At 44.2% G+C, this 13,129-nt stretch overlaps 2 protein-coding genes across 3 annotated transcripts in view; both read right to left on the bottom strand.

Moving 5' to 3' along the window:
• The window catches only part of GDI1 (GDP dissociation inhibitor 1), a 121,648-nt gene that overhangs the window by 38,968 nt on the left and 69,551 nt on the right, over positions 1-13,129 (bottom strand). For both annotated transcript variants that reach the window (XM_063433177.1, XM_063433178.1), the window contains exons 4-5: positions 12,156-12,290; positions 4,020-4,218 (exon numbers count right to left, since the gene is read on the bottom strand). In XM_063433177.1, the coding sequence (XP_063289247.1) occupies positions 4,020-4,218; positions 12,156-12,290 (334 nt within the window). The remainder of the gene's footprint in view (positions 1-4,019; positions 4,219-12,155; positions 12,291-13,129) is intronic.
• LOC134572724 (bifunctional polynucleotide phosphatase/kinase-like) lies at positions 1,718-3,744 on the bottom strand. Its single transcript, XM_063431843.1, has one exon. It carries the CDS (start codon positions 3,687-3,689, stop codon positions 1,899-1,901), a length of 1,791 nt encoding a protein of 596 aa, XP_063287913.1. The 5' UTR covers positions 3,690-3,744; the 3' UTR covers positions 1,718-1,898.

Genomic DNA, 13,129 nt, shown 5'->3' on the forward strand with positions numbered 1-13,129 from the left:
ACTGCATCTTGCCTATCTCCCCTTGTTGTCACTGCACCCTGCCTGTCTCCGATAGCTGTCTCTGCACCCTGCCTGTCTCCGATAGCTGTCTCTGCACCCTGCCTGTCTCTGATAGCTGTCACTGCATCTTGCCTATCTCCCCTTGTTGTCACTGCACCATGCCTGTCTCCGATAGCTGTCTCTGCACCCTGCCTATCTCTGATAGCTATCACTGCACCATGCCTGTCTCTGATAGCTGTCTCTGCAGTATGCCTGTCCATGACAGCTTTCGTTGACATTCCACAAACACAACATTGTGACCCACCTGTTAACAATCACTACTTCTGTCCTTTGATCCTTCGTGATAAGATGTACCTTCCCTCAACCCCGTCCAATCAGTGTGCCTTAGAAACATACAATGTGATGGCAGATAAGAACCATTTGGCCCATCTAGTCTGCCCAATTTCCTAAATACTCTCATTAGTTCCTGGCCTTATCTTTAAGCTAGGATAGCCTTATGCAAGAAAAAAAAAACAGAGTAAACCGCATACAAAGGTGTATGTACAGAATATTATACTTACATAGGTCTTCAAGGACTTATACACAATTGCCCTCAAAGATAAAGACAAAAATAATAGTGCAGTACAGTATATACAATGTATATGTGGTAGATAGTCTTGTGTCACTTCCACTCACATTTGTTTGAGCTAACTTGGAGCTCTGCTGTGTTGTGCATGGACGGAACAATCCCCATCTAAGGATGTATAATGGTGTGGTCACCACGGATGCTTCAAATAAAGTGCAGTATGCAGAGATGCATGTCTTTATCTTTGAGGCCAATTGTGTATAACTCCTTGAAGATCTATTTACGTATAATATTCTGTACATACACCTTGGGTGTGGTTTACTCTGTTTTTTTCTTGCATTTTATCCACTCACAAGGTCTGGGAATCCTTGAATTGTTTACTGCTGCCTGTATTTATTTTTTGTTAAACACTATAGCAAGCGCCTATTTTTTCTTTGTAGGATAGCCTTATGCCTATCCCACGCATGCTTAAACTCCTTCATTGTGTTAACCTCTACCACTTCAGCTGGAAGGCTATTCCAGGCATCCACTACCCTCTCAGTAAAGTAATACTTCTTGATATTATCATTTTTTTTTAATCTTTTTTTTTTGGTTTATAACGGTACAGTTTATTAGGTGACAATGCAAAATAACAACCTAGTACTCAAAGAGTTAATAATTAGATTCCAATGTCAGATGAAGATATAAAAAAAAGAGGGGGGCTTACATAAGGAAATTATGCAGACTCGAAAATGGAATCATGAATAAAGTTACTTAGTATGCGACTCGGGATTTGCTTTACCCTTTGCCTTGAGTGAACACCAGAGCCCGGCAGCATAGAAATACACTCACTGATAGGCATGCCAACATCACTGGTTTCTATAGGATCAATAAGTGCATATACAGCACACTGGTAAAGCTTCCAACTGAAACCAAGTGTGCTGTCCAAATAATCTCAATGGGAGCAACAGCATTGGCTTGTGATGCAGCATATTGTATGAAGATTTTGGCAGAAGAGCGGTAGATTGGACCAAGAGAAAAGCTGTGAGTGGCATAAACTATTACCTTTTAACAGGATTTATTTCAACGGAAACGTGCGTTTTGGGAATGTATTAAAAAGATAAAATAAGTGTTTACCTGGAGTGTCTCCTTAAATTATTTATAGAAGAATTGATATCACCACTATAGGAAGATTATATGTCTTGGAAAGACATTCTATTTATTACAATAATTTTGTTTGTTTTTGTCCTACTGCTGCGTGGATAGATTTGACTTTGATTACTGTTCACATTTTAGCACAGTATTTCTGAGTGGCAACACAAACATTTTTGAAATACATGGGGGGTTTGAACTCTCAGCCCTCTGAGAATTGGCGATACAAAGATTCTTTCAACGCATCCTTAAAACGGGGCACAAAATGGATTTTCACAATTTCACTGAAGCCTTCACTCACAGAGGGTGCTACGAACTTACTCTTGTAGCTGTTGATGACCATATCATTCACAGATACGTGTCCCTTCTGACTCATCTCTCGGAACCGGTTGTTGTGCTTCGCCTGCTCTACCGTGGTTGTTAACTCAAAACACCTCACCGGTACGCCAGCATTTTTCGCACAATTGATGTATCTGCTGCGAGACTCCAGGTCAGGATTTGTGTTATCAACGACTACGCTCTTTCCATTTCTCAAAGCCTCTTCATAGCCGGCCACACATTTTTGCCAAGTCCCAAGTGTATCCCTGTTGACACAAACGTAACCCTTTGGAACAAGGTAATCTTTTACAAATTTGGACTTTCCAGCTGCAGGACAACCAACTGTGACTACCACTTCTGTAGATGGGGAAACCAGACGAGCAGCTGGATCGTGCAGTGGTGCATTTGGATCTAAAGTCCTCGGATCAAAATTAGGTAACTGAAACGGAGCAGTCTTCCAGCCCAAGAAAAACTCTTCTGGTGTTGAGAACTTTAATCCAATATTCAATGCAAACAGACGGTCGCTGAAGGAGAAATCTTTCTTTTTGCGGTCAGGAGCCCAGTTTGCAGGACGTCCAGCAGCATCTCCCACATAAAGACAGTCTTCCTTCTGTACAGGGATCCCATCATTACCCTTTTCACACAGGTAATCCCACATTCCAGTCACAGGTTTATGGTACATTCCCATACCTGCTGCAACAAAGATCTGTACAGGAATTCCCAATTTATCTAAAATTGCTTCAGCTTTGGCTTTAAAAACTTCGGGGCGCAGTTTACCACGGCTAATTCCCATCTGATTAGTAATGAAGACCACCTTATACCCTTCAACCAGAAGCTCTTTCAATTTTCTTGGCACCTCTGGATATAAAATTCTCCAATCATTAGGGCTGGTGGGGAAGACTTTTCCTGACTTGGTAGTAATTATTGTTCCATCAATGTCAAACCCCGCAATCTTGGAAGAGGCCTGAACACCTTTCTTGCTAAACACCAGAAGTTTTCCGTGTTCCTCCCAGGAATCCTTGCTGCATGGATTTCCTCTCGATACTTCAGACGATGTCTGGCTCGTACTTATTTTTGTCGTGTTGGCCTTGGCAGCAGTCTCCTGCAGGTCTTTCAGTTTCTTAGCAATCTCCTCTTCATCGTCTGAATCTTCTTGCTTTTCTGTAGCCTCTGAAGCATTTTCTTGATACTTTGGCTTCTTGCTGACAGGTTTGGAATTTTCTTCACCTCGAGGACGCCTTTTTTGACTTTCAGATGCAGAGGCACCAAAGAAATCTACTATTGTCTTCCTTGGAGATCCAGTATGAGCTGGAGGCTTGGTAACTTTAGCAGCTGCTCTGGATTTCCTAGAGGTAGTTGGTCCCTTGGTATTGTCTTCTTCAAAGACCATAGTGTAAGGGTGAAGGGGATTTACCATGAGAAGAACCTGATCTTCTTTCATCAACGCACTCTCCCCCTTCTTCAGCCTTACTTCTCCAACCATTGTTGGGTTTCCTGCAAGCTGTTTGACACGTAGCACTCGTTTCTCAAAATTCGCCACAAGCTCAACTTGTTCTTTAGAACATTTCCTGTCGGTTATACAAGTTTGTGGTGCTCTCCCAAGAATAACTTCAACACCATCGGAAAGAGGAATGGGATCATGTCTTCCATCAACACTTTTCAAAAAGCACTTCATAGCCAGACAAAACCAAGCCAAGGCTGCTCCACGCTACTTCCGCAATCTGCTGCTGCAGCTCGGTGTTCCTTGTTATTATTTTTAAACCTTTGCCCCTCTAATTTAAAACTATGTCCCCTATTGTGGTAGTTGTTGTTGGTAATCTCATTACCTCACCAACACACTTAGTAATAATCACTGAGCTATGACCATGACAAAGAGATGGGTGAAAATATTGGTCCACAAACTGACCCTCAAAAGACTTACACACTAACACTTTACACAAATATATGCTATCCACTCAGACACATTACAGTTAGGGTTTTTGTGCATGCATTAAAAGATGCATACTCATCAGTCCGATACAGAGCCAGTGCGTGTCCAGTAAAGTCAACGACATCCTGTCCCAGGTCAAATTTCTTGTACACGTCACGCATCGTGCTACTTTTTGGATCAACACCCTCAAATGTTTTGGGGTCGTTCTCATCAAAGTTGGCCACAAATACGAGGAATTTTCTGAAACGCCGTTTTTCGAACATGCCCATGAGGTCTGTGACAAGTAGATAGTTACATAATATTGGGATATGTAATAAAGTAGAAGTCTGAAACAAACAGTTCAACACAGGTTTCTATATGTGACAGGTGTGTGAAATCTAGGAAGCAGGTGTCTATATGGGACAGGTGTGTGAAATCTAGGAAGCAGGTGTCTATATGGGACAGGTGTGTGAAATCTAGGAAGCAGGTGTCTATATGGGACAGGTGTGTGAAATCTAGGAAGCAGGTGTCTATATGGGACAGGTGTGTGAAATCTAGGAAGCAGGTGTCTATATGGGACAGGTGTGTGAAATCTAGGAAGCAGGTGTCTATATGGGACAGGTGTGTGAAATCTAGGAAGCAGGTGTCTATATGGGAGAGGTGTGTGAAATCTAGGAAGCAGGTGTCTATATGGGAGAGGTGTGGGAAATCTAGGAAGCAGGTGTCTATATGGGACAGGGATGTGAAATCTAGGAAGCAGGTGTCTATATGGGACAGGTGTGTGAAATCTAGGAAGCAGGTGTCTATATGGGACAGGTGTGGGAAATCTAGGAAGCAGGTGTCTATATGGGACAGGTGTGTGAAATCTAGGAAGCAGGTGTCTATATGGGACAGGTGTGTGAAATCTAGGAAGCAGGTGTCTATATGGGACAGGTGTGTGAAATCTAGGAAGCAGGTGTCTATATGGGACAGGTGTGTGAAATCTAGGAAGCAGGTGTCTATATGGGACAGGTGTGTGAAATCTAGGAAGCAGGTGTCTATATGGGACAGGTGTGTGAAATCTAGGAAGCAGGTGTCTATATGGGACAGGTGTGTGAAATCTAGGAAGCAGGTGTCTATATGGGAGAGGTGTGTGAAATCTAGGAAGCAGGTGTCTATATGGGAGAGGTGTGGGAAATCTAGGAAGCAGGTGTCTATATGGGACAGGTGTGTGAAATCTAGGAAGCAGGTGTCTATATGGGAAAGGGGTGTGAAATCTAGGAAGCAGGTGTCTATATGGGACAGGGATGTGAAATCTAGGAAGCAGGTGTCTATATGGGACATGTGTGTGAAATCTAGGAAGCAGGTGTCTATATAGAAAAGGTGTGTGGAATCTAGGAAGCAGGTGTCTATATGGGACACGTGTGTGAAATCTAGGAAGCAGGTGTCTATATGGGAAAGGTGTGTGAAATCTAGGAAGCAGGTGTCTATATGGGACAGGTGTGTGAAATCTAGGAAGCAGGTGTCTATATGGGACAGGTGTGTGGAATCTAGGAAGCAGGTGTCTATATGGGAAAGGTGTGTGAAATCTAGGAAGCAGGTGTCTATATGGGACAGGTGTGTGAAATCTAGGAAGCAGGTGTCTATATGGGACACGTGTGTGAAATCTAGGAAGCAGGTGTCTATATGGGAAAGGTGTGTGAAATCTAGGAAGCAGGTGTCTATATGGGACAGGTGTGTGAAATCTAGGAAGCAGGTGTCTATATGGGACAGGGGTGTGAAATCTAGGAAGCAGGTGTCTATATGGGACAGGTGTGTGAAATCTAGGAAGCAGGTGTCTATATGGGACAGGTGTGTGAAATCTAGGAAGCAGGTGTCTATATGGGACAGGTGTGTGAAATCTAGGAAGCAGGTGTCTATATGGGACAGGTGTGTGAAATCTAGGAAGCAGGTGTCTATATGGGAGAGGTGTGTGAAATCTAGGAAGCAGGTGTCTATATGGGAGAGGTGTGGGAAATCTAGGAAGCAGGTGTCTATATGGGACAGGGATGTGAAATCTAGGAAGCAGGTGTCTATATGGGACAGGTGTGTGAAATCTAGGAAGCAGGTGTCTATATGGGACAGGTGTGGGAAATCTAGGAAGCAGGTGTCTATATGGGACAGGTGTGTGAAATCTAGGAAGCAGGTGTCTATATGGGACAGGTGTGTGAAATCTAGGAAGCAGGTGTCTATATGGGACAGGTGTGTGAAATCTAGGAAGCAGGTGTCTATATGGGACAGGTGTGTGAAATCTAGGAAGCAGGTGTCTATATGGGACAGGTGTGTGAAATCTAGGAAGCAGGTGTCTATATGGGACAGGTGTGTGAAATCTAGGAAGCAGGTGTCTATATGGGACAGGTGTGTGAAATCTAGGAAGCAGGTGTCTATATGGGAGAGGTGTGTGAAATCTAGGAAGCAGGTGTCTATATGGGAGAGGTGTGGGAAATCTAGGAAGCAGGTGTCTATATGGGACAGGTGTGTGAAATCTAGGAAGCAGGTGTCTATATGGGAAAGGGGTGTGAAATCTAGGAAGCAGGTGTCTATATGGGACAGGGATGTGAAATCTAGGAAGCAGGTGTCTATATGGGACATGTGTGTGAAATCTAGGAAGCAGGTGTCTATATAGAAAAGGTGTGTGGAATCTAGGAAGCAGGTGTCTATATGGGACACGTGTGTGAAATCTAGGAAGCAGGTGTCTATATGGGAAAGGTGTGTGAAATCTAGGAAGCAGGTGTCTATATGGGACAGGTGTGTGAAATCTAGGAAGCAGGTGTCTATATGGGACAGGTGTGTGGAATCTAGGAAGCAGGTGTCTATATGGGAAAGGTGTGTGAAATCTAGGAAGCAGGTGTCTATATGGGACAGGTGTGTGAAATCTAGGAAGCAGGTGTCTATATGGGACACGTGTGTGAAATTTAGGAAGCAGGTGTCTATATGGGAAAGGTGTGTGAAATCTAGGAAGCAGGTGTCTATATGGGACAGGTGTGTGAAATCTAGGAAGCAGGTGTCTATATGGGAAAGGTGTGTGAAATCTAGGAAGGTGTTTATATGGCACATGGGTGTGAAATCTAGGAAGCAGGTGTCTATATTGGACATGTGTGTGAAATCTAGGAAGCAGGTGTCTATATAGAAAAGGTGTGTGGAATCTAGGAAGCAGGTGTCTATATGGGACAGGTGTGTGAAATCTAGGAAGCAGGTGTATATATGGGACAGGGGTGTGAAATCTAGGAAGCAGGTGTCTATATGGGAGAGGTGTGTGAAATCTAGGAAGCAGGTGTCTATATGGGACAGGTGTGTGAAATCTAGGAAGCAGGTGTCTATATTGGACAGGTGTGTGAAATCTAGGAAGCAGGTGTCTATATGGGAGAGGTGTGTGAAATCTAGATAGCATGTGTATATATGGGACAGGTGTGTGAAATCTAGGAAGCAGGTGTCTATATGGGACAGGTGTGTGAAATCTAGGAAGCAGGTGTATATATGGGACAGGGGTGTGAAATCTAGGAAGCAGGTGTCTATATTGGACAGGTGTGTGAAATCTAGGAAGCAGGTGTCTATATGGGAGAGGTGTGTGAAATCTAGGAAGCAGGTGTCTATATGGGAGAGGTGTGTGAAATCTAGGAAGCAGGTGTCTATATGGGACAGGTGTGTGAAATCTAGGAAGCAGGTGTCTATATGGGACACGTGTGTGAAATCTAGGAAGCAGGTGTCTATATGGGAAAGGTGTGTGAAATCTAGGAAGCAGGTGTCTATATGGGACAGGGATGTGAAATCTAGGAAGCAGGTGTCTATATGGGACATGTGTGTGAAATCTAGGAAGCAGGTGTCTATATGGGACAGGTGTGTGAAATCTAGGGAGCAGGTGTCTATATGGGACACGTGTGTGAAATCTAGGAAGCAGGTGTCTATATGGGACAGGTGTGTAAAATCTAGGAAGCAGGTGTCTATATGGGAGAGGTGTGTGAAATCTAGGAAGCAGGTGTCTATATGGGAGAGGTGTGGGAAATCTAGGAAGCAGGTGTCTATATGGGACAGGGATGTGAAATCTAGGAAGCAGGTGTCTATATGGGACATGTGTGTGAAATCTAGGAAGCAGGTGTCTATATGGGACATGTGTGTGAAATCTAGGAAGCAGGTGTCTATATGGGACATGTGTGTGAAATCTAGGAAGCAGGTGTCTATATGGGACAGGTGTGTGAAATCTAGGAAGCAGGTGTGTATATGGGACAGGTGTGTGAAATCTAGGAAGCAGGTGTCTATATGGGAGAGGTGTGTGAAATCTAGGAAGCAGGTGTCTATATGGGAGAGGTGTGGGAAATCTAGGAAGCAGGTGTCTATATGGGACAGGGATGTGAAATCTAGGAAGCAGGTGTCTATATGGGACAGGGGTGTGAAATCTAGGAAGCAGGTGTCTATATGGGACATGTGTGTGAAATCTAGGAAGCAGGTGTCTATATGGGACAGGTGTGTGAAATCTAGGAAGCAGGTGTCTATATGGGACAGGTGTGTGAAATCTAGGAAGCAGGTGTCTATATGGGACAGGTGTGTGAAATCTAGGAAGCAGGTGTCTATATGGGACATGTGTGTGAAATCTAGGAAGCAGGTGTCTATATAGGAAAGGTGTGTGAAATCTAGGAAGCAGGTGTCTATATGGGACACGTGTGTGAAATCTAGGAAGCAGGTGTCTATATGGGACAGGTGTGTGAAATCTAGGAAGCAGGTGTCTATATGGGAAAGGTGTGTGAAATCTAGGAAGCAGGTGTCTATATGGGAAAGGTGTGTGAAATCTAGGAAGCAGGTGTCTATATGGGACAGGTGTGTGAAATCTAGGAAGCAGGTGTCTATATTGGACAGGTGTGTGAAATCTAGGAAGCAGGTGTCTATATGGGAGAGGTGTGTGAAATCTAGGAAGCAGGTGTCTATATGGGACAGGGGTGTGGGAAATCTAGGAAGCAGGTGTCTATATGGGACAGGGATGTGAAATCTAGGAAGCAGGTGTCTATATGGGACAGGTGTGTGAAATCTAGGAAGCAGGTGTCTATATGGGACAGGTGTGTGAAATCTAGGAAGCAGGTGTCTATATGGGAGAGGTGTGTGAAATCTAGGAAGCAGGTGTCTATATGGGAGAGGTGTGGGAAATCTAGGAAGCAGGTGTCTATATGGGACAGGTGTGTGAAATCTAGGAAGCAGGTGTCTATATGGGACAGGTGTGTGAAATCTAGGAAGCAGGTGTCTATATGGGAAAGGTGTGTGAAATCTAGGAAGCAGGTGTCTATATGGGAAAGGTGTGTGAAATCTAGGAAGCAGGTGTCTATATGGGACAGGTGTGTGAAATCTAGGAAGCAGGTGTCTATATTGGACAGGTGTGTGAAATCTAGGAAGCAGGTGTCTATATGGGAGAGGTGTGTGAAATCTAGGAAGCAGGTGTCTATATGGGACAGGGGTGTGGGAAATCTAGGAAGCAGGTGTCTATATGGGACATGTGTGTGAAATCTAGGAAGCAGGTGTCTATATGGGACAGGTGTGTGAAATCTAGGAAGCAGGTGTCTATATGGGACAGGTGTGTGAAATCTAGGAAGCAGGTGTCTATATGGGAGAGGTGTGTGAAATCTAGGAAGCAGGTGTCTATATGGGAGAGGTGTGGGAAATCTAGGAAGCAGGTGTCTATATGGGACAGGTGTGTGAAATCTAGGAAGCAGGTGTCTATATGGGACAGGTGTGTGAAATCTAGGAAGCAGGTGTCTATATGGGACAGGGGTGTAATATCTAGGAAGCAGGTGTCTATATGGGAGAGGTGTGTGAAATCTAGGAAGCAGGTGTCTATATGGGACAGGTGTGTGAAATCTAGGAAGCAGGTGTCTATATGGGACAGGTGTGTGAAATCTAGGAAGCAGGTGTCTATATGGGAGAGGTGTGGGAAATCTAGGAAGCAGGTGTCTATATGGGACAGGTGTGTGAAATCTAGGAAGCAGGTGTCTATATGGGAGAGGTGTGTGAAATCTAGGAAGCAGGTGTCTATATGGGAGAGGTGTGGGAAATCTAGGAAGCAGGTGTCTATATGGGACAGGTGTGTGAAATCTAGGAAGCAGGTGTCTATATGGGACAGGTGTGTGAAATCTAGGAAGCAGGTGTCTATATGGGACAGGTGTGTGAAATCTAGGAAGCAGGTGTCTATATGGGACAGGGGTGTGAAATCTAGGAAGCAGGTGTCTATATGGGACATGTGTGTGAAATCTAGGAAGCAGGTGTCTATATGGGAGAGGTGTGTGAAATCTAGGAAGCAGGTGTCTATATGGGACAGGGGTGTAATATCTAGGAAGCAGGTGTCTATATGGGAAAGGTGTGTGGAATCTAGGAAGCAGGTGTCTATATGGGACAGGTGTGTGAAATCTAGGAAGCAGGTGTCTATATGGGACAGGTGTGTGAAATCTAGGAAGCAGGTGTCTATATGGGACAGGTGTGTGAAATCTAGGAAGCAGGTGTCTATATGGGACAGGTGTGTGAAATCTAGGAAGCAGGTGTCTATATGGGAGAGGTGTGTGAAATCTAGGAAGCAGGTGTCTATATGGGACAGGTGTGTGAAATCTAGGAAGCAGGTGTCTATATGGGAGAGGTGTGGGAAATCTAGGAAGCAGGTGTCTATATGGGACAGGTGTGTGAAATCTAGGAAGCAGGTGTCTATATGGGACATGTGTGTGAAATCTAGGAAGCAGGTGTCTATATAGGAAAGGTGTGTGAAATCTAGGAAGCAGGTGTCTATATGGGACACGTGTGTGAAATCTAGGAAGCAGGTGTCTATATGGGACAGGGGTGTGAAATCTAGGAAGCAGGTGTCTATATGGGACAGGTGTGTGAAATCTAGGAAGCAGGTGTCTATATGGGACAGGTGTGTGAAATCTAGGAAGCAGGTGTCTATATGGGAAAGGTGTGTAAAATCTAGGAAGCAGGTGTGTATATGGGACAGGTGTGTGAAATCTAGGAAGCAGGTGTCTATATGGGAGAGGTGTGGGAAATCTAGGAAGCAGGTGTCTATATGGGACAGGTGTGTGAAATCTAGGAAGCAGGTGTCTATATGGGACAGGTGTGTGAAATCTAGGAAGCAGGTGTGTATATGGGACAGGTGTGTGAAATCTAGGAAGCAGGTGTCTATATAGGAAAGCTGTGTGAAATCTAGGAAACAGGTGTTTATATTTGACAGGGGTGTGCGAGCTGTGCAGCTGCACAGGGCACCATGGCAACAGGAAGGAGTTCCTGCTTCCCCAACAACTAGACTATAGGAGTTGCACTGCATCCACTCCTGTCTTCCACCCCATAATGGAAATAAGTAACTGTGTGTGTGTGTCACTGTCCGTGTATGTCTGGGCATGTGTTTGAGAGGGACTGCCTGTGTGTGTTTGACTGCCTGTGTGTGTGTGTATATGTGACTGCATGCCTGTGTAGGCAGGATGTGACATGTTATTGTGAAACAGGTGTATGTAAGCTGGATGTCACATGTCCCTGTGGAACAGGTGTATGTAGTTTTGATGTCACATGTCCCTGTGGAACAGGTGTATGTAAGCTGGATTTTACATGTCATCGTGGAACAGGTGTATGTAGGCTGGATTTTACATGTCATCGTGGAACAGGTGTATGTAGGCTGGATTTTACATGTCATCGTGGAACAGGTGTATGTAGGCTGGATTTTACATGTCATCGTGGAACAGGTGTATGTAGGCTGGATTTCACATGTCATCGTGGAACAGGTGTATGTAGGCTGGATTTTACATGTCATCGTGGAACAGGTGTATGTAGGCTGGATTTCACATGTCCTTGTGGAACAGGTGTATGTAGGCTGGATGTCACATGTCCTTGTGGAACAGGTGTATGTAGGCTGGATGTCACATGTCCTTGTGGAACAGGTGTATGTAGGCTGGATTTTACATGTCATCGTGGAACAGGTGTATGTAGGCTGGATTTCACATGTCCTTGTGGAACAGGTGTATGTAGGCTGGATGTCACATGTCCTTGTGGAACAGGTGTATGTAGGCTGGATTTTACATGTCATCGTGGAACAGGTGTATGTAGGCTGGATTTCACATGTCATCGTGGAACAGGTGTATGTAGGCTGGATTTTACATGTCATCGTGGAACAGGTGTATGTAGGCTGGATTTCACATGTCCTTGTGGAAAAGGTGTATGTAGGCTGGATGGAATGTGAGGTTTTTCAGTGGCGCTTACTGGAAGCCAGAGCTTCTGTCTCTGTGGAAGGAACCTTGTAGATCTTGCCACCCTTGTACACAAAACTTCCTTCCACGACCTTAAAGTCCAGATAACGAGTCACCTCAGTATATAGCAGCATCCTGACAAGTTGGCCTAAAAACAAGAGAAGAAATAGAATCAGACTGTAAATATTTTTTACATTACTGGCCAATTCCCAGGATCAGCATGATGGGAGTTCAGGAATCTAAGCTGATATCAAACACTATGAATGACAGCACGCACATTATGTGAGAACATTGGCATATCTCTCAAGAGTGAAGCTGCCTTTATCAACCTATAACCGGCATGCTTTTTACTAGCATGCCCTAACTCTTGTAAACCAGAACCGTTTATTGATATTTTATATACACCTAGAGCTACAGTTGTAATCAAAATTATCCTACCCCTTACTAAAAGCAGAAGGTTTCCATGCCAGAACTCCAAGATGTACACCACTACGGACCCAAAAGCACAAGAAAAGTCAGCTCCAATACACTCAAATTCATATAAATAAGCCACAGAAATTTTGGGATTCTGTTCTTTGGAGCAATTAAACAAAACTGGAACTTTTCAGCCTAATGGATCAGCAGCATCTCTGGAAGAAGAATGAAGCATACGCTGAAAAGAACACTGCCTACAGTTAAGTATGGTGCTGGCTCAGTGATGCTCTTGGGCTGCTTTGCATCCTCTGACACTGGAAATCTGTAGCGTGTGGAAGGCAAGATGGATTAATTGAAGTATCTGGAAATCCTAGGAGAAGACATCTTTAACTAACTCCTTGTATTTCGTATACTCCGTTCGTTTGCATGCTCCCAAAATGCTAGAGGCTTAAGTGATTATAGCCTGTTCGCATAGTACGCTGGTTCGTACTCTCTCAAAATCCTACGGTCGTGGGAGAAATCAATCGGTTCGCCGTTCGCATACCCAAACATCAGTCGAGATTTGATAAAGGG

The sequence above is a fragment of the Pelobates fuscus genome, chromosome 9 (genome assembly GCF_036172605.1).
Source record: "Pelobates fuscus isolate aPelFus1 chromosome 9, aPelFus1.pri, whole genome shotgun sequence".
Taxonomy (NCBI): domain Eukaryota; kingdom Metazoa; phylum Chordata; class Amphibia; order Anura; family Pelobatidae; genus Pelobates; species Pelobates fuscus.

Coding starts and splice junctions, on each gene's coding strand:
- LOC134572724 (XM_063431843.1), bottom strand. CDS start 3,689: ATGAAGTGCTTTTTGAAAAGTGTTGATGGAAGACATGATCCCATTCCT.